This window comes from Caretta caretta, chromosome 6, assembly GCF_965140235.1.
Source record: "Caretta caretta isolate rCarCar2 chromosome 6, rCarCar1.hap1, whole genome shotgun sequence".
In the NCBI taxonomy this organism is placed as follows: domain Eukaryota; kingdom Metazoa; phylum Chordata; order Testudines; family Cheloniidae; genus Caretta; species Caretta caretta.
The window spans coordinates 70083059-70110938 of record NC_134211.1 but is presented as its reverse complement, the minus strand read 5'-3'; the positions used below and the strand labels follow the sequence as shown (position 1 = coordinate 70110938).

General features: G+C 43.0%; 1 protein-coding gene and 1 long non-coding RNA gene across 2 annotated transcripts in view; one reads left to right on the top strand and one right to left on the bottom strand.

Annotated features, from left to right (window-relative positions):
• CHP1 (calcineurin like EF-hand protein 1) overlaps positions 1-23549 on the top strand; it is a 35323-nt gene extending 11774 nt beyond the window's left edge. The window contains exons 3-7 of the mRNA XM_048853151.2: positions 13463-13543; positions 16734-16861; positions 18052-18113; positions 19508-19630; positions 21548-23549. Coding sequence (XP_048709108.2) covers positions 13463-13543; positions 16734-16861; positions 18052-18113; positions 19508-19630; positions 21548-21601 — 448 coding nt within the window. The 3' untranslated portion in view covers positions 21602-23549. The remainder of the gene's footprint in view (positions 1-13462; positions 13544-16733; positions 16862-18051; positions 18114-19507; positions 19631-21547) is intronic.
• LOC125638014 (uncharacterized) lies at positions 281-27757 on the bottom strand. The gene is made up of 3 exons (XR_012668968.1): positions 27347-27757; positions 1397-1480; positions 281-1134 (listed from the first exon to the last, which is right to left on the bottom strand). It is a non-coding gene; the product is annotated as an uncharacterized LOC125638014 (long non-coding RNA).
• Between the last annotated feature and the right edge of the window lie 123 nt (positions 27758-27880).

Here is a 27880-nt window from a genome sequence, read left to right as displayed (position 1 = left end):
GAGGTTCTCTAGGCTCTAATGTTTGTAAAACACTGTGCACACCTATGATGCTGTGCGGATTTTCTTTTTCCTACAGAAATTATTCACATTGCATCTCTGTGTAGCTAGAAGAGTTCATAAGAGTTCAGTTGCATTTTTCTTAAACACCTTTTAAAACATAGTTAGGCTTAAAGTATTGCTTCCGCAAAGCCTCAGCAAGACTGCTTTCTTCAACACAAATATCTGCAGCACGAGAACTCTCACAAAATGGCAGCTTCCATAGTTGTATCTTCCATATAACGTGAGTTTTGAAACTTTCTGCCACTTACTCAATGCTCTTAGACAGATTTGGGGTCAAGAAATGCTAAACTTTTAGCTAAAATATTTTGCTATTGGGCTGTCAAGCAATTAAAATTAATTGTAATGAATCACACTGTTAAACAATAGAATACCATTTAAATATTTTTGGATGTTGTCTACATTATCAGATATATTGATTTCAATTACAACACAGAATAGTGCAGTGCACACTTTATTTTTACAGTGCAAATATTTGTAATCAAAAATATAAGTTTTTTTCAATTCACTTAATACAAGTACTGTAGTGCAGTCTCTTTATCATGAAAGGAACTTACAAATGTAGAATTTTAAAAAAAAAAAAAAACAAAACCCACCCTGCATTCAAAAATAAAACAATGTGAAACTTTAAAGCCTGCAAGTCCACTCTGTCCTATTTCTTGTTCACAGTGTCACCTAAAAGCGAGAACTGGTGTTCGCATAGCACAATTGTAGCCAGTGTTGCAAGATATTTACATGCCTTATGTCCCTTCATGTTTCAACCACCATTCCAGAGGACATGCATCCATGCTGATGACTGGTTCTGCTCGATAACAATTCAAAGCAGTACGAACCAATACATGTTCATTTTCATCAGCTGAGTCAGATGCCACCAGCAGAAGGTTGATTTTCTTTTTTGGTGGTCTGGGTTCCGTAGTTTCTGCATTGGAGTGTTGCTCTTTGAAGACTTCTGAAAGCAAGCTCCACACCTCATCCCTCTCAGATTTTGGAAGACACTTCAGATTCTTAACCTTGGGTTGAGTGCTGTAGCTATCTTTAGAAATCTCACATTGGTACCTTCTTTGCATTTTGTCAAATCTGCAATGAAAGTGTTTGTTTGTAAAATGAACAACATATGCTGGGGAGTCATCATCTGAGACTACTATAACATGAAATATATGGCAGAATGTGGGTAAAATAGAGCCAGAGATGTACAATTCTCCCCCAAGGAGTTCAGTCACAAATTTAATTAACGCATTATTTTTTAACAAGCGTCATCAGCATGGAAGCATGTCCTCTGGAATGGTGGCTGAAGCATGAAGGGGCATATGAATGTTTATCATATCTGGTACGTAAATACCTTGTAATGCCGGCTACAAAAGTCCCATGCAAATGCCTGTTCTCACTTTCTCTCTTTTAAATAAGAAGTTGGCAGCATTGTCTCCTGTAAATGTAAACAGACTTATTTGTTTTACGGATTGGCTGAACAAGAAATTGGACTGAGTGGACTTGTAGGCTCTAAAGTTTTGCATTGTTTTTGAGTGCAGTTTTGTAACCATCTATATTTGTAAGTTTCTCTTTCACGATAAAGAGAATGCACTACAGTACTTGTATGAGGTGAATTTAAAAATACTGTTTTGCATTGTAAAAACAACAAATATTTGTAATAAAAAATAATATAAAGTAAACAGTGTCTACTTTATTCTCTTGTAATTGAAATCAATATATTTGAAAATGTAGAAAAACATTCAAAAATACTTAATAAATTTCAATTGGTATTCTATTGTTTTACAGTGATTTTAAAAATGAGATTAATTGCAATTAATTTTGAGTTAATCGCGTAAGTTAAATGCAATTAATCGACAGCCCTACTTTGCTGCCATTCTTTTTCTTCTCTATAGAAGGTGCAAAAGATGTTATAAAAGGTTTTCTTTTGCCTGTTTACATTAAATTGAGGTCTTTTATGAAATTCTGTGGAGAACGGATAGTAGAGCATAAGGTAAATCATGCAAGTGAGAACCTGACTGAGACAGAATTGCTTTATTGTTCAGATTGCTTTAAAGCTCTAACACCTGCTGAACTTAGTTGAGATCCTTCTAAATATTCATTGTCCCCAGGGCCATCTAAGCTCAGAGGAAGCTGTAAGTGGAAGATCTAGCTATGGAAGCTGCTGTTTTGTGTGGCCATCATGCTGCAGATATTAGTGTTGAAGAAAAATCTTCCTGAGGGAAACCTATTTTAAACCAAAAGATGTTTTAAAAGTGATTTCAGAAAGCTGCAACTGACTTAAGAACTTTTCTAGCTACATGGGGTTACGATGCAAATATACAGGCTGAGCCATGAAAGAAATCTCTCAGAAAAATACAAGACCAGACTTAACATTCCTGATACTTATAAGATTTAAACAAAAAAATGTTCAAGCCTTATTAAAAGGACACAAATACAAACCCATATTTTCCTTGTAAGTCACCTAGAACTTTTATCAATACTTATCACAAAAGTTGTTCCATAATACCAGCTTTGCAGCTGCTTCTGTGACTAAAAGGATTGTTTGTATTGCTGCTGAGTCACAGGCTATTAATTGTCTTGGTGATGCCTAGTTAACTTGATACTATTTTGATCTGCAAATCATTTACTTGTTCATTTGCACCTTTTAAATGTATTTTATATACTTTGCTCAATAAAAGAACAAACAGGAGCGTGGGAGCCAAGTATCTGGGGCATGGGGGGCTTTGAATGTTGTTCTTAAAAGTAATTGTTCATATCTAAAGGGTGCAGGGTGTGTTTTTTTCATAGTTTGTCTTGTGTACAACTTTCAAATGAGAACTACAAAAATAAAGTGAAAACTGAGTTAAGCACTGTGTTCCAATCAACCAGGCCATGGAGAGTTTGGCACAGAAAAGTTTGAAGTTGATTCTTCACAAAACTTTCCCCTCTGACATTTTGTTACTTCCTGGTTTTCTAAATATATATTCACAAACAGAAATTTAAACTTGTTTTAATTACATAAATGCAGTGTCTTGGTCTTTACTGTTAACTTCTTTGGGGGTTGTTGAACTGTGTTATTAATACTTGTCCATCTACTGAAGTAATTTGGGATTTTAGTTCTGTTCACATTTGCTACCCTTGCATTTTGATGTCTCTTGCAAATCTGATCTACTGAATTCACAATGAGGAAACATGTAACAGAGGAGTCAGCCATGCAAAGTGTGAAGAGTTGATTAGGGTTTGTTTAGCCAAATAAATCTCCGGAAACGCAGCCTTGGAATGGGCTACAATGGCAAGCATCACTCCTTGAAATCTGTGGGTACATCTACACAGCAAAAGCTAGCCTATTCACACTAGCTTGAATGCAGCTAGCACAGGTAATAGGTCCATTGGCACCCTAACAGCAGGATTGTCTTGCTTTGTAGACTCCCTCCTCAGGCCCTACACTACCAGCACTCCCAGCTGTTTTCAAGACACCACTGACTTCCTGAGGAAACTATAATCCATCGGTGATCTTCCTGAAAACACCATCCTAGCTACTATGGATCTAGAAGCCCTCTAGACCAACATTCCACACAAAGATGGACTACAAGCCGTCAGGAACAGTATCCCTAATAATGTCACAGCAAACCTGGTGGCTGAACTTTGTGACTTTGTCCTCACCCATAACTATTGCACATTTGGGGACAATGTATACCTTCAGATCAGCAGCACTGCTATGGGTACCCACATGGCCCCACAGTATGCCAACCTTTTTATGGCTGACTTAGAACAGCGCTTCCTCAGCTCTCATCCCCTAATGCCCCTACTCTACTTGCGCTACATTGATGACATCTTCATCATCTGGACCCATGGAAAAGAAGCCCTTGAGGAATTCCACCATGATTTCAACAATTTACATCCCACCATCAACCTCAGCTTGGACCAGTCCACACAAGAGATCCACTTCCTGGACACTACGGTACTAATAAGCAATGGTCACATAAACACCACCCTATACCAGAAACCTACTGACCGCTATACTTACCTACATGCCTCCAGCTTTCATCAGGACACACCACACGATCCATTGTCTACAGCCAAGCTCTACGATACAACCGCATTTGCTCCAACACCTCAGACAGAAACAAACACCTACAAGATCTCTATCAAGCTTTCTTACAACTACAATACCCACCTGCTGAAGTGAAGAAACAGATTGACAGAGCCAGAAGAGTACCCAGAAGTCACCTACTACAGGACAGGCCCAACAAAGAAAATAACAGAACGCCACTAGCCATCACCTTCAGCTCCCAACTAAAACCTCTCCAACGCATTATCATGCTCCTCTTGACCTCCTGCTCTCAAACAGGGAAGAATTGGTAGGTGAAGTAGAAGTGGGTGGCAACTTGGGTAGCAGTGACCATGAGATGGTAGAGTTCAGGATCCTGACAAAAGGAAGAAAGAGCAGCAGAATACAGATCCTGGATTTCAGAAAAGCAGACTTTGACTCCCTTGGAACTGATGGGCAGGATCCCCTGAGAGGCTAATATGAGGAGGGGAAAGGAGTCCAGGAAAGCTGGCTGTATTTTAAAGAAGCCTTATTGAGAGTGCAGGAACAAACCATACCGATGTGCAGAAAGAATACCAAATATGGCAGGCGACCAGCTGGGCTTAACAGAAATCTTCAGTGAGCTTAAACACAAAAAGGAATCTTCCAAGAAGTGGAAACTTGAACAGATGACTAGGGAAGAGTATAAAAAAATTGTTTGAGCATGCAGGGCTGTAATCAGGAAGGCCAAAGCACAACTGGAGTTGCAGCTACCAAGGGATATGAAGGGTAACAAGAAGGGTTTCTACAGGTATGTTAGCAACAAGGAGGTGGTCAGGAAAAGTGTGGGGCCCTTACTAGGTTACCCCCTCCATTCAGTAACCGTGGAAAAAGCTGGAGTACTCAATGTTTTTTTGTTTTTTGTTGCCTCAGTCTTCACAAGCAAGGTCAGCTCCCAGACTGCTGCACTGGGCAGCACAGTCTGGGGAGGAGGTGAGCGGCCCTCAGTGGTGAAAGAATAGGTTAAGGACTATTTAGAAAAGCTGGACATGCACAAGTTCATGGGGCCAGATCTAATGCATCCAAGGGTGTTGAGGGAGTTGGCTGATGTGATTGCAGAGCCTTTGGCAATTATCTTTGAAAACCCATGGCGATCAGGAAAGGTCCCGGACAACTGGAAAAAGGCAAATATAGTGCCCATCTTTAAAAAAGGGAAGAAAGAGAACCTAGGGAACTACAGACCAGTCAGCCTCACCTGAGTCTCTAGAAAAATCATGGAGCAGGTCCTCAAGGAATCCATTTTGAAGCACTTGGAGGAGAGGAAGGTGATCAGGAACGGTCGACATGGATTCACCAAGGGCAAGTCATGCCTGACCAACCTGACTGCCGTCTATGATGAGATGACTGGCTCTGTGGATATGGGGAAAGCAGTGGACGTGATTGTCTTGACTTTGTCAAAGCTTTTGACATGGTCTCCCACAGTATTCTTGCCAGCAAGTTAAAGTATGGATTGGATGAATGGACTAAAGGTGGATTGAAATTTGGCTAGGTCGTCTGGCTCAACTGGTAGTGACCAATGGCTCAATGTCTATTTGGCAGCCAGTATCAAGCAGAGTACCCCCAGGGATCTGCCCTGGGGCTGTTTTTGTTCAACATCTTCATTAATGATCTGGATGATGGGATGGATTGCACCCTCACAAGTCTACGGATGACACTAAGCTGGGGAGAGTGGTAGATATGCTGGAGGGTAGGGTTAGGGTCCCGAGTGAACTAGACAAATTGGAAGATTGGGCCAAAAGAAATCTGAGGTTCAACAAGGACAAGTGCAGAGTCCTACACTTAAGACTGAAGAATCCCATGCACTGCTACAGGCTGGGGACCGACTGGCTAAATGGCATTTCTGCAGAAAAGGACCTGGGGATTATAGTGGACGAGAAGCTGGAGGAGTCAGCAGTGTGCCCTTGTTGCCAAGAAGGCTAACTGCATATTGGGATGTATTAGTAGGAGCATTGCCAGCAGATCAAGGGAAGTGATTATTCAGCACTGGTGAGGACACATCTGAAGTACTGCGTCCAGTTTTGGGCCCCACACTACAGAAAGGATTTGGACAAATCAGAGCGTCCAGCAGAGGGCAATGAAAATGATTAGGGGTCTGGGACATATGATTTATGAGGAGAGGCTGAGAGAACTGGGCTTACTTAGTCTGCAAAAGAGAAGAGTGAGGGGGGATTTGATAGCAGCCTTCAACTACCTGAAGCGGGGTTCCAAAGAGGATGGAGTAAAGCTGTTCTCAGTGGTGGCAAATGACAGAACAAGGAGCAATGGTCTCAAGCTGCAGTGGGGAAGATCTAGGTTAGAATCATAGAATATCAGGGTTGGAAGGGACCTCAGGAGGTCATCTAGTCCAACCCCCTGCTCAAAGCAGGACCAATCCCCAATTAAATCATCCCAGCCAGGGCTTTGTCAAGCCTGACCTTAAAAACTTCTAAGGAAGGAGATTCTACCACCTCCCTAGGTAACGCATTCCAGTGTTTCACCACCCTCCTAGTGAAAGTGTTTCCTAATATCCAACCTAAACCTCCCCCACTGCAACTTGAGACCATTACTCCTTGTCCTGTCCTCTTCTACCACTGAGAATAGTATAGAACCATCCTCTCTGGAACCACCTCTCAGGTAGTTGAAAGCAGCTATCAAATCCCCCCTCATTCTTCTCTTCTGCAGACTAAACAATCCCAGTTCCCTCAGCCTCTCCTCATAAGTCATGTGTTCCAGACCCCTAATCATTTTTGTTGCCCTTCGCTGGACTCTCTCCAATTTCTCCACATCCTTCTTGTAGTGTGGGGCCCAAAACTGGACACAGTACTCCAGATGAGGCCTCACCAATGTCGAATAGAGGGGAACGATCACGTCCCTCGATCTGCTCGCTATGCCCCTACTTATACATCCCAAAATGCCATTGGCCTTCTTGGCAACAAGGGCACACTGCTGACTCATATCCAGCTTCTCGTCCACTGTCACCCCTAGGTCCTTTTCCGCAGAACTGCTGCCTAGCCATTCGGTCCCTAGTCTGTAGCTGTGCATTGGGCTCTTCCGTGCTAAGTGCAGGACCCTGCACTTATCCTTATTGAACCTCATCAGATTTCTTTTGGCCCAAAGGTTGGATATTAAGAAAAATATTTCACTAAACGGGTGGTGAAGCACTGGAATGGGTTACCTAGGGAAGTGGTGGAACCTCCATCCTTAGGTTTTTAAGGCCCAGCTTGATAAAAGCCTTGGCTGGGATGATTTATTTCGTGCTGGCCCTGCTTTGAGCAGGGGGTTGGACCAGATGACCTCCCGAGGTCTCTTCCAACCCTAATCTTCTATGAAATTGGTTGGAGTGTGTGTGTGTGTACATGTTTCACACGTACTAGGGGGAAGAGGGATTCTAGTTTTATCTAAAATTTACTGTTTTTTTCATGCTCTGATGCAAATACCACATCTAGAATATAAGTATGGCCACACTGGATGAGACCAATGGTATCCAGTCTTTTGATAATGGCCAGTGCTAGATGATTCAGAGGAAATGAACAGAACAGGGCAATTACTGCGTGATTCTTCCTTCCCCAGGGCATGGGCTTGCATCCCTGGCCATCTTTGCTAATAGCCATTGGTGGACCTATCCTGCAGGATAGATCTAATTTTTTTTAACCCAGTTATACTTTCGACCTTCAACATCCCCTGGCCATGAATTCTAGCTGACTGTGCGTTGTGTGAAGTATTTATGTTTTAAACTTGCTGCCTGTTACTTTAATTGGGTGACCCCCTAGTTCTTGTGTTGTAAAGAGTAAATAACACTTCCTATTCACTTTCTCCACACCATTCGTGATTTTATAGACCTCTATCATATCCCCTCTTAGTCATCTTTTTTTCTAAGATGAACAGTCCCAGTTCTTTAATCTCTCATATATGGAAGCTGTTCCATACCCCCAGTTACCTTTGTTGCCTTTCACTATACTTTTTTCAGTTCAGACCTCTTTTTTGAGATGGGTTGACCAAAACTGCATGGAGTATTCAAGGTGTGGGTGTGCCATGGATTTGTACAGTGGCATTATGATATTTTGTCTTTATCATCTAACCCAGTTGTGGGCAAACTTTTTGGCCAGAGGGCCACATCTGGGTGGGAAAATTGCATGCATGACCATGAATTTAGGGCTGGGGCAGGGGGTTGGGTGCAGGAGGGGGTGCGGGAGGGGGTGCGATGTGCAGGAAACAGCTCAGGGCGGGGGGTTGGGGTGCGGCAGGGGGCTCAGGACAGGGTGCAGAGTGCAGGAGGGGACCAGGGTGCGGGCTCCAGCCCGTCACCGCTTACATGGAGCGGTGACGGGGTGGCAGCCTCACTACGTGCTGCTAAGGCAGGCCCCGGCCCCGCACCCGAAGCGGCTAGCACCATGTCCCTGGAGGAGGGGAGGGCAGAGGGCTCTGTGCGCTGCCCTCGCCTGCAGGTACCTCCCCTGAAGCTCCCATTGGCCACAGTTCCCCATTCCTGGCCATTGGGAGCTGCAAGGGGGGGTGGTGCATTACTAAGAAGACTGCCTAATCATACTTGACTTGCCAGAGATTATGCTCCTTTTTTTCTTGCTCAGTAGGATTTGACTTCAAATTTTTAAAGGATGTCCTTTTGTCTTTAACCACCTCTTACTTTGTTTATCCATGATGGCATTTTTTGACCCTCATACTACAGATTTTTTGTTGGTTTTAAATTTGGGGGTATGCGTATAGTTGGAGCCTCTGAGTATTTTTAGAAAAGTTTCCAAGCAGCTTGCAGGCATTTTACTTCTGTGATTATTCCTTTTAATTTCTGTTTAACTAGCCACCTCAATGTTATGTAGTTCCCCTGTTTGAAGTTAAACACTACTGTGGTGGGTTTCTTTGGTATTTTCCCTCTTCAAGGATGTTAAATTTAATTACATTATGGTCACAATTACTGAATGGTTCAGCTATAGTTACTACTTGGACCAAATCCTGCGAGTCACTTAGTCCTAAGACAAAATTCCCTCTCCCTTCATGGCTTCTAGGACTAGCTTCTCCAAGAATCACTCATTAATGGTGTGTATAAATTTTTGTCTCTATCAGTACTGAGGTGACATGTTCCCATTCAATATGGGAACAGCTGAAATCCCCCATTAGAGAGGCTACAAAAACCGAAAACCCAGTAATCTCCCTGAGCATTTCACCTTCACCATCCTGGTCAGGTGGGCTGTAGTGTATCCTACTGCTAGTCTTATTATTCAAGCATGGAATTTCTATCTATAGAGATTCTGCAGTAGTGTGAGGCACTTTTTTTTTTGAGTCACTCAATTTTTTTACTATGTTTGATTCTATGCTTGCTTTTGCATATAGTGCCACTCCCATCTCACCTGACTCATTTACACATTTAATCTCCTTTGTATTTTTCTGCTTTTTCTGTTTTTCATTTCCTCTCTACCCGTTTCTCTTCTAATTCTTTCTTCCACTTCTGACACATGTTTCCCAGTTCTCTGGCCTGGTCTACACAGGGAAACTTCCCCCAAAGTTTGTGTGTTTGTAACCAGCATAGACGAAGCTTTGCTCTCCTTGCCAGTTTTCTCCTCCCTTTATTTCACTTATTTCTCTCTCCACTTCTCCAGTAGTTCCTCCATTTCCTCACTTTTGGGAACTGTCTTCCATTTATCTACTCCCACAGCTGCTGTCACATTCTCTCTTCAGTTCTTTCCTCAGTTCTATACAGTGCTGCTCCCTCTCTTGTCAGACATCGGGGAACAGCACTATGTGTGACCACCTAGTCAAGGAAGACCAAACATAAGAGCAGTAGCGGGTGAAAGAATGAGTGGCCAGCAATGGCCCTGCAGATGCTTGGGACAAGGCAATGAGATGGGTGTGTCCCCCATGTTGGGCTCTTGTGTTCCCTTCAGAAGACACATCCCACAGCTTAGAAATGCATAGCCTACCTAGAAGCTACTAATTGTTTGCAGCAGAAACTCTTGTTTAGTACTGAAAAATGTCATGGACGCTCGTTATTATGCAGACTAACCAATTTGCAGTTAAAGATCATAGGCAAAACAACCTTTAAGCAAGGTTATAGTAGAAAAAGGTTCCTGGAAAGTCTCATTGGGAGAAGCCTGCTGCTATGGCCCCATGAATAAGGAAGAAATAGAACATCCGATTTCCTGTAGGCTCCGGCCTCAGCCAGGTGAAGTAGGTCCCTAATGACTCTGAGGGGCCTTGGGTGTATAAAATGAGGTACAACTTGCCTCTCTGCATTCAGTTATTTTTATGGCTGTTACAGCTATTCCAATTATAATACCTACCCCATAATGTCCCCTTAATGAGCAAAAATAGAAGTGGATTTGAAACCTAGGGGTTACTTGTAGTTAATTGTTAAACTCTTACCATAAACCAGGCACAACATGAGGCTGAAATGTTGAATGTAAATTCTCTGAAGCTGAAATTTAACAAGCAAGGAATCTGACGTTATGTCAATGGAAAATTCTAGACAGGATGTGGGAGTAGTTGATTTCAGTGGCTTGTATACATTGGTAGGGCCCTACCAAATTCACACCCATGAAAAATGCGTGTCAGACCATGAAATCTGGTCTTTTGTGTGCTTTTACCATATACTATACAGATTTCATGGGGGAGACCAGCTTTTCTCAAATTAGGGGTCCTGACCCAAAAAAGTTGAAGGGGGGTCACAATGTTATTTTAGGAGCGGTGCAATATTGCCACTCTTACTACGACACTGTCTTCAGAGCTGGGCGGAGAGCAGCAGCTGTTGGCCAGGCACCCAGCCTGAAGGCAGCGCCCGCAGCAGCAGTGCAGAAGTAAGGGTAACAGTACTGCAACCCCCCTAAAATAACCTTGTGACCCTCCGCCTTGCCACTCCAGCTCCTTTTCGGGTCAAGACCACGACATTTCAGATTTAAATAACTGAAATCATGAAATTTGATTTTTAAAATCCTATGATCGTGAAATTGACCAAACTGGACTGTGAATTTGGTAGGGCCTTACACATCGGAATTTGAGCCAAAACACTGTAGTTAAAATGGCTTTTATCCCAATGTAGATGCTTCACCGCATCTTGGCTTCACAGCATCTGTGTGCTGTGCCCCTTGTCTATTTCAAATACAACCATATTGAGGGGGTTGAGTTACAACATGGCTATCTATTTTTGATGTATAGGTGCGTCTTAATCATGTCTCTGAAGCATAACACAGGCATGGGCATGCACAGGGCAGTAGCATTGTTCAGAGACAGTTAAAAAAATTGGTCATTTCCCCACTGTACTCTAAGATCACACTGTTTTAACCATGTTATGACAAATATACTATAATTGGGACCAGTGTCCTCTCTAATTTTTTACATACATGTGTGGAATGAATTTTGTTATGTGCACCCAGTATGGAGGCAGTGTGTGACACATAGTCTCCATATTGGTGCACATAACAAAATTCATGAGGTGGGGCTGAGGGGTTTGGAGTGTAGGAGGGGACTCTGAGCTGGGACAGAGGGTTGGAGTGTGGGGGGGATGAGGGCTCTGGCTGGGGGTGCGGGCTCTGGGGTGGGGCTGGGGATGAGGGATTTGGAGTGTGGGAGGGGGCTCGGGTCTGGGGAAGAGGATTGGGGTGCAGGCACAGGGGTGAGGCCAGGGATGAGGGGTTTGGGGTGCAGGCTGCCCTGGGGCTGCATGGGGGAGAGAGGACTCTCCTTCCCCCGCCTCCCCCCCAGCCCTCTCTTGCCACAGCAACTCGGGGCCGGGGGGGGGAGGCCATGCTGGGGGAGAGGCAGCTGCACGACCACACAGCTTAGAGGGAACTTAGATTGGGACCCCAGCAATAGTTACACTACAACTGGGTCCTCAAGTATAGCAACAGCAGGAGAAATTTTAAAACTAGACTGGAAGAGCACTAGAGAACATTGTGGGGAGCAGTTCCCACTGACAATAGGTGAGACTAGACTCCATAGGTCTCTTTCTGTCTTATGTTTATAGTTCTGTGAAGTGGTAGCTCACAACTGTCTCCAGAATGTCCTCATGTTCAGATTCCTGCATTACTAGGCCTGGTGCTTAGAAAAGCTTGAACTGACTGTCATCTGTATCACCACTTCATTTGCTTAAGACAGTTTTCAAAAGCAACTAGTTCTTGGGTGCCCAACTTGAGACCTTTTAGTTGAATTTCAGAAGGGCCGAGTGCCCAGAGCTCCCGTTGATTTCAAGTGGAATTGTCGGTGTTTAGTATTTCTGCAAATCTGGCACAAGGTCACAAATTGGGCACCCAACAAGGAAGAGTTTGAAATCACTTCTTGGCGAAAATGTGTTTAAACTTTCAACCAGCATTTTAGTACATCTTGGCCTCTACCACTAATTAATGCTTTAATACCTTTCCAGCTACAGGCCTAAATGAATAAGGAAGTCTAGTACCAATTACCAACTGTTATACTGGTTGAACTTTTTTTATAAACATAGCAGTATAACTATAAAGGTGCTTTACTGTTGCTTATTTTGCATTCTTAATTTGAATAAGCTATACAAGTACAAACTCTTTTATACTAACGTAACTTTGTTTACCAGTGTAGTTTTTAAGCAGCACAGGTATTTCATAGAATCCTAGAATGTCAGGGTTGGAAGGGACCTCAGGAGGTCATCTAGTCCAACCCCCTGCTCAAAGCAGGACCAATCCCCAATTAAATCAGCCCAGCCAGGGCTTTGTCAAGCCTGACCTTATTTAGTTTCGATGGGTGCCTATAGAAAACTGCTAGTGTTCTAAAGCAGGGAACGCTTCCTGTTTGAAACAAGCTCAAATTTCATTTCCACAGCATTATTTAAATATTTTGATCAGACAACAAAGGGTCCAGACAGAAAGAAATTTAAACCTGAAAATTGATTAGTGGCTTTTGGTGATATCAAGACTGTGATACATCGCTCCAGATGAACTAATCTAAAATTCCTTCCAACTCAAGTGACTCTGTTGCTAAACAAATTTACTTTAGTTGTTACTTGCTTTTCATTATGTTGCTTTCTTTTCCTGTAGTTGCGTATTGTCCAATCATTCTAGAGGGATAACTAACTAAAATTGTTTGGTAGATTTTCTTGCATAAATTGGTATTCACTGTATCTGAGAAGTGCTATTAACTTGATAAATTAGCACTATTATAGGCATGTAATGTAATACAAACTCAGCACTATTCTCCTTGTCTTGGTGCCATTAATAAACTTTTAACAGCTATTGCACTATTATGGTTGGAAAGCAAACAGCAAAGTACTTTGCTGAAGAAGTAAAATCCAAATGGATGTACTGTATTGTGGATCCTCTCATTAGACTTTACTCAGTCTTTATGCAACTTTCTCTACAGCTAAGTTTATGAAGACTCTCATATTCTTGCTTCCCTTAGCCGTGAAGACTTCCAACGGATTCCTGAGCTTGCCATCAACCCCCTGGGCGACCGGATTATTAATGCCTTTTTCCCAGAGGGGTAAGTTCCTATTGAATGCATTTCCAAATGGTCTACAAGTTTTGTGACAAACATTGCAAAGTTCTAATCAGAGGTATGTTTATGGTTAAAGCATGGGAGTAGGAATTGGATACCTGGATTCTATCTTCAGTCTTCCCATACATTTGCTGTGCGACTTTGGGCAGTCACTTAACATCTTTTTTTGTATGGTTTCCAATCTGTAATATGGGGACACTTGCCTACCTTATCAGGGTGTTATGATCCTTAATCAATACTCAGTTCTGGTTCACATGTTAACCTATTCTCCATTCCTGTTATCTTGCTGCTGAATGCCTCTGGTGACAGTCCAAGAGACTTGAAATGTGTTAACCATAGGCGCTGACTTTCTTTCACGTGGGTGCTCAGCCCTCCCCCCACTCCATCTCTTCCATGAGGCCCCACCCCTATTCCAACTCCTTCCCCAAATCCCTGCCCCAACCCCGCCTCTTCCCCACCTCCTGCTCCTCCTCCTCCCTCCCGGAGTGTGCTAAAGCTGCCAAACAGCTGTTTGGCAGCAGCCAGGTGGGAAGTGCTGGGAGATAAGCAGAGGAGCGGGGATGCAGCATGCTCAGGGGAGGATGAGATGGGGTGGGGGATGAGGGGAGCTTGGTTGCCGGTGGGTGCTCAGCACCCACTAATTTTTCCCTGTGGGTGCTCCAGCCCCAGAGCACCCACGGAGTTGGCGCCTATGGTGTCAACTACTTATGTTAAACAGTCTGATCCACCTTGTAGTTAGCTGTGATGCTGAATACATTTTCCAGACCTAAAGAACAGCTCTGTGTAAGCTTGAAAGCTTCTCTCATTAACTGAAGTTAATCCAATGAAAGCTATTACCTCTCACACCTTCTCTCTAATATCCTGAGACCAATATGGCAACAGCAACCCTGCATAGAGAAGACAATACAGACTTATCAGCTACAAACTCACTTCTAGCACTAGTATCTCTTATCAAGCAGCTTTACTCCCTAATTGTCTGGTTCTCCACCTTTGGACTTTCTTTAAACCACCTTGCCTTCCTCCCAGGATCATCAACTTCACTGAAAAGTGACATTCAAGTGTAAGGTTTCAGAGTAGCAGTCATGTTAGTCTGTATCTGCAAAAAGAAAGAGGACTTGTGGCACCTTAGAGACTAACAAATTTATTTGAGCATAAGCTTTCATGAGCTACAGCTCACTTCATCGGATGCTTATGCTCAAATAAATTTGTTAGTCTCTAAGGTGCCACAAGTCCTCTTTTTTTTCTTTATTCAAGTGTAAGCTGCGTTGTCCTGCACCTCAGTCTCCAGCTTGGCAGACTGTCAATCCATCAGCTGTAAGGCCTCTTCTTTGTCCTCTTTCTTCTTGCTGTCTTGATGTAGTCAGTCACATAAGTGCCGACTCCGAGTGCTCTGCACCCACCGGCAGCCCAGCTCCCTGCCCCACCTTGCCTCCACCTCCTCCCCTGAGTGTGCCATGTCCCCGCTTCTCCACCTACCTCCCAGCACTTGCCGCCGCAAAACAGTTGTTTTGCTGTGTAACAAGCTCCAGGAGGGAGGCAGGAGGAACGGGAACGTGGTGCACTCAAGGGAAGAGGTGGGGCCGGGGCGGGGATTTGGGGAAGGGGTTGGAATGGGGGCGGGGGGCAGAGGGGAGTCAAGCACCCACCGGCACCAGCAGAAGTTGGCGCCTATGGTCAGTCGGACCCTCCTAGAGACACTTTCTCTGGGATTCAGAGACACTGCTCTTCTAGATTACTTTAGTATCTGTCTGATCCTTCAGTATCTTCTTTGGGGATGCCTCTTCTTCCCCTTTCTCTGTAGGGGTTTGTCCTGGGCCTTTTCTCAATAGGTAATGTCAACCTACTACATGGCTTCTGCTGCTACCTCAATACTGATCCTCAAATCTGCATCTGACATCTTGGATACCATACCACCAGCTAAAACTTAACATGGCTAAAACCAGACTTCTTTCTCTTCCCATCAAACTGTTTCAAATCTCCAAAATTATCCATTCCTATTGCCAGTGCCAAGACCCTTTTCCAAGCCCTTGGATGTCTTTTGCAATTTCCTTTGGGCTTACTCATGTTCTCCTCCCCCACACACCCCCAGCTGATCAGTCCAGAAATCTGCTGCAAAATCTTTCTTGCCTGTCACTCTGACTACACTCTGCATGGGTTGTAGTTGCTTCACTGGCTTCTCACCCTCCAGTTCAGTAAGCTCCTTGCCTTGAATGTCTGGCATAAACTGCATTTCATCTGTCTCCTAACCACTTCACTTTGTTCAGAGCACCTTTGTGTCATTCTGTGTTCTCCTATCTTTTGCCTACCAAGCTGTCTCATGTACCTGGAACTCCCTTTTTGGTCCAGTGTGTTAGATCTCTACCCTTCTCCCCAGTTCCTCCGCGTTGACCCACTAAGGGAAAAACAAGATTGCCTTATGCCTTTCTTCCTCCTTTGTTGGATAAAAAGGGCCTGAGAAGAGAGGTCATAGATAGTGTGGTTTCCTGTAGTAAAAAGCTTTGTACAAGACTTCAACAAATTATTTTGGGGTTCCTGAACTTCTGAGCTGCCCAACTTGAGGCACCTTAAAGGGGCATGATTTTGAGAAAGTGGGATCTCACACTTTCTGAATTTAGAGCTCTTTTAAGTTGTCGAATTTGACACCCAAAGTTCGTCACTTTAAAGAACTAGTGCCTGAGATTTTCAGACTCTACTTGCACAAACCTTGTTCATTTCTAAATTTTGGTTCCTCATTTTGTGCTTCATCTAAGAAATTTTGAAATGTTTTAGAAATCTTAAACCCCCTACAACAGTTTTGAGGTGAGTAAATGTACCTATTTTATAGAAACTAAATGACTTATCCAACCTCACCTTAAGAAATCTTGATTCTTTTTACTACCTCAGACCATACCTCCTCTCTACGTTGCATCATGTATCCACCAATAATTCTGCTACTGCTCTTAAACATTTGCAATTCCTGGATGACCACAAGGAAATTTCCCTCTACTGAAGGAGACCAAGAAGGCAAGGGCTTGCTGGATGTAAATAAAAAATTTATAGAACACCCAATTAACTTGCTCCTACAGAAATACCACGAAGGGACTTGTTTGGTCACTGAAGCTTGAGTTCACAACTGCAATAGACAACCTGTATTATGCTAAATTTTAGACAATTTACCTGTTGTAATACCTTGCAGAGAGGACCAGGTGAATTTCCGTGGATTCATGAGGACTTTGGCCCACTTCCGACCCATTGAAGATAATGAAAAAAGCAAAGACCAGAATGGACCAGAACCACTCAACAGCCGGAGTAACAAGCTGCACTGTAAGGAACTTCACACTCTACCTGGACAATTCCATTCCTTGCCTCCTGGCTCTTTAGTCTTCCACCCTTATGTTTCCTGAGAGAGTGACCCTACGCACACACTGACTGAGCTGACATACTGCAGTACTTATTTTTAAATACAAACTGACTTATAAAACCTGTAAGTAGTAGATTGTAACAGAGGCTGCCATAGCCATTTCAGAAGCTAGTAGGATATGTTGAAGCTTAGTAAAAATGGCGTTACGTACAGAGATTCTCAGAGCTCACTCTGGAGACTTGATTATGCTGGACTAATTTCAGCTCTTTCCTAAATGTCTCATGACAGGTTGCTGTGGTGTCAGAGCAGTTCTGAGAGATGCTCTCTGGAAGTAGAGTAGTATTCCAGCCAAGAATGGGCCTTCCAGTTCCCTTCCTCATACCACTTGCTATTTCTCCAGTCCTTCATATGATATGGTATTGCCACTCATCTTCACACCTCCATCCCACTCTCCCCTGTCATGATTGTTCCTTATTCCGCTTGAAGCGTATGGTCAGAGTGGAAAGTGAATTACTCCTATATACTAAGTAGTCTGCAGCAGTCTTCTGATCAGCATTTTCTAGGCTCTGATTTGACCATATACTTAAGGCAAAGTGTAGGCCAGTCAGAGAAGTGACAGTGCAAAGATGATTCCTTATGGAATTAAAGAAATAAACTCTCATGTTTCAGGGTTAGAAAGAAACTTCCCCTGCAAGCAGGCTATTTATAGAATTGTCCATTATGGAGGTTGCTGTGTCTTCCTGTAAATCTAGTACTGACCCATGTCACGTTAGATACTTAACTAGATGGACTACTGGTTTGATCTTGAAAGGTAATTTCTAAGTGGCTGTTGTCTCTGGACAATAATGTGCAATTCTCTGAAAAGGACTACATATATTGAGACACTAGCAAATTGCAGAAACAAACTGATTATCGTGGTAGGTGGGAAAAATGTTTTATATAATTATATAATTCAGAGTTAACAGGATCCTAGAAAAGCTGTAGTCTAATATTTACATCAATGGTCATTTTTTAATGACCCAACACCTACATTGCTGCCAGCTTTCGGACAACCATGTTTTTGAGTGCATAAAATTTAAATTTACGTATGTGGGTGGGGAAGGTGAACAAATAGTACCTGAATTCAGCTGACTCATTCTCACCTTCCCTCTAGTTGCTTTTCGACTATATGACCTGGATAAAGATGACAAGATATCCCGAGATGAGCTGCTTCAGGTAAAGAGCACTTTGGGCTAGAATGGGACTTAAATTGAGTCCGTTGGTCTTTAGATGACCGAGCTTGCAACTTTAACCCTTAAAGAAATTCTTTCCCTAAGAATGCTTTTTGTAAAAGAGTGAAATTGACCTGCTCATCACATTGACATGTGAAAGATTTTATTGGAAGTTGGGCACTTGGGTGACCTTCCCAAAAAATGTGCCATCGACCTAAAACCGCTTTAGAATATGGAAGAAGTCTAATGGCAGCCTTTGATCTAATAGTTGGAGCATCTGCAAGCAACTGTGGTTAGACTAGTTTTACAGGCCATTCAAAAATGTATGGCTGACTGGACTCTGCCTACCTGTAGCTTCAAAAATATGGTGACTTTTGTCTTTCAATCTCCAGTAAGAGCATAGACTTCCTACTCCATCAAAAACTTCAGCAGAGTGTTAGGTTAATTTTTAACATGTTTGATTATTTATGGATGACTATACTTCCATTGGAACACAGAGATGAGCAGATGTAACCTGCCCCTACAAAAAAAACCCACTATACTTAGTTTTTATGGCCGGGACAACAAGACTAGGTATGGGTCTGTTTTTTGAGGTGGATTAGTTTATCTGATCAGTTTTTTCCCCATGGGGATAAAGCTTTTGTTGCCTTCCTCCTGGATGGAGAAAAGCAACAAGAAATAAGTACTGTAATGGCATGGATCTGCATATCAGGCTAGATTTGAGTTGGGAGTAACTGCATTCTACTAATCTTGCCAAGTAGGCAGTAATTTGTGGCTCATGTTGAGCAAGGAACTGCATTTGATCAAAACTGCTCACTTCTGTCTTCAGCACAGAAAAGCACCTTACAAACTGGCAGGAAGGAGAAGAGCTGACTAGTGCAGTTTTGATTGCATATCTGCAACTTGCAAGGCTTCAGAAAGCAACCAAACAAACCTAAACAGGGAAAGGTCAAATCAAGCAGTTGTCAGTCTTGTGAAAAATAGTTGAAACTACCAGATTTAAAAAAAAATTATTCCGAGAATCCTATTCACTCACTTTGTAGGAGCTCTTTTTTGAATTCCACTCTTTTGGGAATGAGGAAGAAGCTTGCACTTCTGTTCAGGGGGCACATAAAGGCATCCTTGTATATTCTGTACTTGTGTGGAGGCAATTTTGGTCAATAGGTTTGGTGTACAAGAGGAACTGAAAATCTTGCTCATAGAAAACATTTCCAGACAGTAACAAGGGTCCTGCTGTGTTCTATTTACACAGAGTTGCTACTTGGATGGTATCCTTGTTCCGAGTACTGTGCATAAACTCTGCACAAGACTTTCAGAATAATCTTCCCATAACACTCTTAGCTTAAAGGTTATTTATATAGCGATATTCAGACTTCCTGGGCTTTCTGTATCTTGCAGGTATTGCGGATGATGGTTGGTGTAAACATTTCAGACGAGCAGCTGGGCAGTATTGCTGACAGGACAATCCAGGAGGCTGATCAGGATGGAGACAGTGCCATCTCCTTCACAGAGTTTGTCAAGGTTGGGAATTAACCTTTTGAATTACAGGAAGTGATTGAATGTGATCATCACTGAGCAGTCACATAAACAGTTGGAAATGAGCCAAAAAGATACTACCCTTCATTTTTGCAGTTAGTGTAGCAGTCCTTCCCAGTATATCATAATTCCCCTGTGCCCTAGCAGAGGGAATGAGATCATAGCCTCTTGAAGGGCAGGGTTCACTTCTGGGGCTGTGCTGCCAGCGTATAATCCCTCATAATCAGCCTGTATACCTCTTCTGTGAACTTTTTCTTCTGAGGTTATGTAGCTGGATCTGTTTTTTTAATTTTTAGTCAAGCAGATTTTCAGGCAAGAGGCCCACCACAAGGGTAACTTTCTTGTGGGAGAGAGTTAAATGGCCTGTGCCAGGAGTCAAACTAGGGAAAAAATAGTGGTCTTCCAAGGTCCATTTGAGATCCCAAAATGAGACTCCGATCACAGTAGATCAGAAAATGATAATCCACTTCCTTCCTTGAGGCTTTTCTACATGGGGAAATTGGCTGGCACAGTTATAGCGGAATAATTACTCCACGTTATTAAATAATCACCCAGGGGAATTATGCTAGCATAACTAAAGCAGAGTAATTATTCTTCTGTATCTGTGCCAGTCAAATTCCTGATGTAGACAAGCCCATATACCTTGTCCAGTAGTGAAAAATGATAAAACCTCGGGAATGGACGTTGTTCGTAACTCTGAAATGTTCTTAATGCTGAACAAAACGTTTTGTTCTTTCAAAAGTTTACAACTGAACATTGGCTTAATATAGCTTTGAAACTTGACTATGCAGAAGAAAAATGCTTTTAGCCATCTTAATTTAAACGAAACAAGCACAGAAACCATTTCCTTACCTTGTCAAATCTTTCTTTAAACTTTTTATTTTTTAGTAGTTTAACAAAGTATTGTACTGTATTTGGTTTTGTTTCTGTTGCTACCTGATTGCGTACTTTTAGTTCCAAATGAGGAGTGTGCTTGACAAGTCAGTTTGTAACTGAGGTTCTACTGTGTAGTGTTGATACTTGTTAACCTTTAACTCATGTGACAACCTCTTAAAAAGGAGGATAGTCCACACTTCTTAGCTGTTTCTGGCTGTCTGGAGATTGACATTACTATATTAGTATTAGAGGGGTAGCCGTGTTAGTCTGGATCTGTAAAAGCAGCAAAGAGTCCTGTGGCGCCTTTATAGCCTAACAGATGTATTGAACTATAACCTTTCGTGGGTGAATAATGAACACAAATCAGATATTAGGAATGGCAATATACAAAAACCTGTAGGAGAACACTTCAACCTCCCTAGACACCCAATAGCAGATTTAAAGGTAGCCATCCTGCAGCAAAAAAAACTTCAGGACCAGACTTCAAAGAGAAACTGCTGAGCTTCAGTTCATTGTCAAATTTGACACCATCAGCTCAGGATTAAACAAAGACTGTGAATGGCTAGCCAACTACAAAAGCAGTTTCTCCTCCCTTGGTGTTCACACCTCAACTGCTAGAAGACGGCTTCATCCTCCCTCATTGAACTAACCTCGTTATCCCTAGCCTGATTCTTGCTTGCATATTTATACCTGCCTCTGGAAATTTCCACTACACGCATCTGACCAAGTGGGTATTCAACCGCAAAAGCTTATGCTCCAATACATCTGTTAGTTTATAAGGTGCCACAGGACTCTTTGCCGCTATTACTATATTAGTTACACTTGGTTCACATTGTGGTTTTCTTAATTTTTAAAAGGAAAGCTTAGCTTCTGGGGCACAGCATTAGCAGCCTCCAGATGAAAGACTGGCTTGCCAGGATGCTCCATACTCCTTTTGCTTGCTTTTTTAATATCATTCAACATTTTAACTGGAACAGAACTGTGTACATAAGTGACTTAACCAGCTGTCTCTTGGTTTTATTGCAGGTTTTGGAGAAGGTGGATGTAGAGCAGAAAATGAGCATTCGATTTCTTCACTGATGGATGGGAGACCCATTCCTTACCACTCCTAATTTCTAAGGACTAGAACTCCATTTTCTCCCCACCATCTTTCCATAGTGCATTGCTACTGGTACATGGAAAAACACATCTGCAATCCCTCACCAGCTTGTTCCACAAAGGTGAACATTCCCTGTGTAGCAGGAACAAAGGGAAGTGGCTGCAGTGCAGCTTGGAATGGAGCATTAAAAAGTCCCTATTTCAGATTTTTCCTCTGCATTGCTGTATGACTATAATGATCGCCTTTCCTTCCTATGTATTGCTGCTGCAAACTTATTCTTCTGGAGCTCTACATCTAGGAAGCCAAAAAGGGGGTGATATCCCACAGAAAAGCCATCTGAATTTTTTTTACTGGGAGTAGTGTATAGTGTGAAACAAACTTCAGCTAGTCCTAGGTGTCAGTAGCACTGCCTTTTTCCTTCCCATGCTAGTGCAACAGAGCTGCCTTTTTTGCTCCCCGCTTGGTTTTTTTAAGACCTTTCTTCCCTCTTTCCAGATTTGCCCTTTAAAGCGACCTTAAATTAATCATTTAAGTCATGTAGCTTCTTTCCCAGGACTGTAGGATTGGGAATACTGTGCCAGTTCTGAGCAGTCTCAAATGCTGTGACTGGATTCTGTAGAATTAATCCACAGTGGGGAGAGTAATCTGTCATGATTGCAGGTTGCAACTTCTGTGGAACAAACTGGACTCCACCTAGTGATCCCTCAAACTACCCCAGTACCAGGTGCAGAAGTGGCTGTCTTAAGAGCAGCTTGCAGGCTCTGACTGCCAGTGGACCACAAAGCACCCCTCCCTAGGTTGCTTTTCTGTATGACTGTTCCTTCCCACAGGGCACTCTTACCTCCACCATCACAATTTACTGCTTTCATTAGTGCAGATTTATTTACCGGTGTTTATAATTCAAGAAAACTAGCCATGCACAAAGTTTGATTTCATGTCATTGTCACCATCCAGTGGTAATAGCTCTAGTGACACCTTGTGCTGCTTTCATATTAATCCTTAGATTATTTGAAAACCAATGATTTTTTTTTTTGGGTAACATCTATCTGAGCCCCACCCTGGCTGGTGGATCTGCACTGTGGGTGTTAGTTTAGCTGCACTTGGAACAATTTCATGGCAGTTTAGATACAACTGTTTTTAGGGAATTGCCTAGTATATCCCAGTTCAAATTAAAAGGTGAGATTTTAGAATATAATACTTTGATCAGATACTTTCCACAAATCTTTATGAAACCAACACAACTGAAAGGATAACTTTTTTAAATTAAAAAGTTAACAGCAAGACTATATATTAAATCAAGGATTCAAAAGCAATGCATGTGTTCAGTTGTTAACCTCCAAATTCATTGGCTACACAGCTTCTTGTGCACATGTGGATAAGTCAACAAATGATCTGACAACCAGTACCAGTGGAGTGTCTTGAGTTGACTTGGAGGTCCATCTCTATGGAAGAATCAGTGTTTAAGTGCTTCCACACACCTCCACATCATGTGTTAACGTAAGTTTCTGTAAGTATTGAGCTAAGATTCAATCCTCAAATGGATTTCTTTAGTTCCTTTACTTAATTGTATTAAGGAATCCTTCAGTGGATTCTTCAGACACTCTGTTTTTGAGTTGCAGAAAGATGTTGCACTTCGAAATGTTCAGACTGCAATTCAATAGTAAGGCTGGAGAATTGTAAAAGATTCCTGTTCTGTACAAGAAGGAAACATTCTGGTTTTATGACCATATGTAAAATAGGAATTGTAAAAAGGAAAGGAATGTGACTGTTAACATGGAAAGGTACACAAGATGTTATAGGCTTTGATTTGCTTATTTAAAAGATGTTTCTCTATTTCTTCTGCCTGTGTAATTGTAGTCAACTCTTGTGCCTTATTGTCCCAATGAGTTCTGTATTTATCAATCCATAAATAAGTCTTCACTGTAAAAATTGTGCCTGTGTGGTGTTGACAGACTCTGTTCACTATAGAACAATCTTAAGGCTGTTGTTAGGCTCTACAGTCTGATTCTGCACATTTCAGAAAGCAACCTAAAGTGATCTCCTTTCTTCAAGAAGATTATGAAAAATCCTATAATTAACTGAAGCAGTCATGACTTTGAAACAAGCAGTCATTTACCATCCTACCCACCCTGCAAGGAAGTTCAAACTGGGGAAGAGATTATTCTAAGCCTCAGCTCCATAACAGGGCATCTGTTAAAGGGAAGACTAGCAGTACTTACCCATGAGTCCATAAGTAACTTGAGCCTACTGCTCTATACTCAGCTCTCCAGTGTTCTAAACCAGTTGTTTTCAAACTTTTTTTTTCTGGTGACCCAGTTGAAGAAAATTGTTGATGCCCACAACGCAACGGAGCTGGGGATGAGGGGTGTGGGAGGGGCTCAAGGCTGGGGCAGAGGGTTGGGGTGAGGGCTGTAGGGTGGGGCTAGGAATGAGGGGTTCAGGGTGTCGGGGCTCAGGGCTGGGGCAGGGGTTGGAGTGCAGGAGGGGGTCAGGGCTTGGCTGGGGATGCAGGCTCTGGGATGGGGCTGGGGATGAGGGGTTGGGGTGAAGGAAGGGGCTCCAGGATTGGTGAGGGGGCTCAGGGCAGGGATTGGGGTGCAGGGTTGGGGCATAGGCTTACCTCAAGCAGCTCCTGGTGAGCAGCACAGCAGGGGTGCTACAGCAGGCTTCCTGCCTGTCCTGGCACCATAGACTGTGCCGCATCCTGAAAGCAGCTAGCAGCAGGTCGGGCTCCTAGGCAGAGACACACGAGCAGCTCCATGCGCCTCTCACCTGCAGGCACTGCCCCCCCCCCCGCTCCGTCCGGCTCTCGCCTGCAGGCACCGCCCCCACCCCCAGTCCCTGCTAGCTGGAGTGCAGAGCCAGTGCTCAGGGCAGGGGCAGCGCACACAGCCCTGTGGCGTAAAACACGCCCCACCCCAAGCCGGACCTGCTGCTGGCTGCTTCTGAACAGGTAGGGACTAGCCTGCCTTAGCCAGGCAGCACCACCTACAGGACTTTTAACCGCCCGGTTGGAGGTGCTGACCAGAGCTGCTGCAACCCAGTGCCTTACATTCCATGACCCAGTACTGGGTCATGACCCACAGTTTGAAAACCACTGTTCTAAACTACCCTTTGTTTCCTGTTACCATCCTGTTAGTCCCTGTGTTAAGTGCACTTCTAGTCTGATTTTAAAAAATACATTAGATATGCTCTGCATACTTAATCATATCTAGTTGTACTGTGACACTTTAGAGTCCACACAGCTTTGGGACAGGGAGCTGAATGCTATACTGACTTATGCATAAGTTTAAAAAAGTCTGCTTCAGGGCCATATTTTGCTGCTAGTTATGCAACTGCATTGATGACAAATGGAGTGTAAAGGTATAATTGATGACTAATTTGAGCCTGTAGAACACCTTAGTGTGGGGCTGATGCATGAGGGAGTGAGGGCAGAAATAAGCTTGACTTTTACATACCAGTTGGAGTATGCAGGGCTTGTTGCTGATGGGAGAGGTGTAAGTTTTTTTGTTTTGTTTTTTTACTAGCTATCAAGCTATAATTGAGTAGTGAAGGTAGATCTACAGTGTAACAAAAGGAGCAAGGATCCTTGAGGGGGAAAAGGTATGTGTGCGCTGATTTAACTAGACTAGCATAATGCATTTGCATAACAGGAAAGAACTGAAGTTATAGCTTTAAATTAGGGGAGGGGGGTTGATTTTTGCAATCTACACTTTTTTTATTGTAGTGTTTTGGTGCGTAATAAGTTGCTGTGTGGGAAAGCAGTGTCAAAGATTCAAGATTTGAGTTTCAATCTGAACATGGACTTGTGATGGATCTAAGATCCTACAAAAGAATCCCCTGGTTGTGGGCACACCTCAACAGAAGCCCTGTTGGTAGCATTCATGTGCTTTACCCCACAGACTGCGTTTAATTATAGCTAAGAATTGAAACAGTCAGTGAAGGTAGAGATCTGAGGATGAGTTCATCTATCAATTTAAACACAAGTGTTCAATACTTCTGTCGTTACAAAGAAGCAGGATGCTGCACATAACATGAGGAAGTACTTTCCAGTCCACTAGTAACTGAAACAAGGATGTTTAAACATCCTCTTATCCTTACCAGAAGTTGTCAGTAGGCCTGAATAATTTGCATGCAACGGTCATAAGTGTTGGCAAAGAACTTCAAGGCTTGCTGATTATTTTTAATCTTGGAATAGCAGAGATATTGCAGGAGACTGGAAAAGTGCTACTGTTGTGCTAGTAGTCAAAAGTTTAAACAGATGACCAAAGTAATCAGAGGCAGGTTAGTCTGACATCAATCCTGGGAAAATAATGGGAAAAAATGATTCAATTGATAAAGGACAGCAATATAAGGCTGCTCAACATGATTTTTATGGAAGAGATCTTGTCTACCTTGGTTTCATTCTGTGAGGGGATGATAATTGCATAGATACAATATACTGAGATTCTTAGACCTATGTAGTACCAGATGACACACTGATTAAAAATTAGCACTACACTATCAAACACACATTAAAAGGATTAAGAACTGACTGACAAATCTCAAATAGTTGTCAATGGGGAAACATCAGATGGGTCTGTTTCTAGTGGGGTTATGCAGGATCAGTACTAGGCCTGATACACTAACACTTTCTTCAGTGATTTGGAAGTAAATATAAAATCACTACATTTGCAGATGACAGTGGTAAACAATGTCAAGGACAGGGTTGTCATACCAAGGGATCTGGATTGCTTGGTAATCTAGGCCTATTCAAGTAATGCATTTTAATATTGCCAAATACAAAATTGGATTCCTAGGAACAAGGAATGCAGACCCCATCTACAGAATGGGGGCAAGTGAATATTGGAAAGCAGGGACTAAAAAGGATTTAGGAGTTATAGTAGACAAAGCAACTTAACATAAGACCCCACTGCAATGCTGTGTTGAAAAGATTAAAGTTATTCTTGGATGTATAAATGGAAGTAGTGCGTAGGAAGATTTTATCTCTGTTTATGGCATGGATACTAGAATAGTGTGTACAGTTCTGATGTCTGCATTTTAAAAAGGGATGTTGGAAAAAAGGGTGAGAAGACCAGTGATCCTGAGGGCTAGAGAAAATGCTTTACAGTGAGAGACTAACCCATAATTCTGATGGTCTTACCAAAAAAGATTCAGGGGTGGCAGGGCTTGCTGGTGTAGAAATAGTTTCATGTGGAGAGCCTACTGCCTCCTAAAAATGGTCTTTTAACCTAATATAGAGTATAACAACAACCAATGGCTGGAAATTGAAACCAGACACCTTCCACTCAGAAACTAAGCACAAATGTTAAACAGTGAGGGTGATTAATCATGGGAACAAACTACCAAGGACAATAGTAGGTTCAAAAGAATGGCCATATTGGGTCAGACCAATCATCCATCTAGCCCAGTATCTTGTCTTCTGACAATGCCTGGTGGATGATGTGTCAGAGGCAATCTGGTCCTGGTGACTTATTACTATTTAATCAGTTTGTTCCAAAACCACCTCCACTGATGCCTCAATCTGAGAGATTCCTCAGGTTTGTTACTGACAAAGAATGACTGGTATGCAAATCTCCCTTCGGTCCTCTGCAGTGAAGACCAAAGCAACAATTAATTTTGCTTTCCCGCAATTGCCTTACCTTCCTTGAGTCCTCCCTACCACCTTGATGGGCTAGTCGCCCCCTTGATGTTTATAGAAAAACTAAAAAAAAAATTTGTCTTACTAGTTCAAATTCTTCATACTTTTTCACTGGGCTTGCTCGAGGTTTTTGCTCTTTTCTATTTTCCTCAGTAGCTGCCAGGCCGGCTCCGTGCTGTCTGTCACAGCTGCTAGGGAGGGGCAGGCAGTGTTAGTGGTACTACATGTTCCCTGGCACAACAGGCTCAAATCCCACGCCGGGAGATCAGCTCAGGCCTCCCTGGGCTGGCCCCACGTGCTCTAGGCAGCGTGGGCCTTTCCTAGTAAAACATCCCTGGGTGAGGGGGGGCGCCTTCGGTAACGGCTGGGCCGCCTCCTGCCCTGCCCGCTCCAGGTCAGGGCTCACTCCCTCCGCGCCAGCTGGCTGGAATCGCAGTCACACGAACACACATTCAAACGTAAACGGCCCGTTTACATGTAGGTGAGGGGAGGTCTTATCCCACGGGGTAACCAATACTTTCGCAAAAGGGTGCTCCTCTCCTGGCCAATCAGAGGAGAGAGTTTTGCAGGCGGCCTCCAAGTAACTCCGACGGATGCGTCCACTGACCAATGCTTGTCG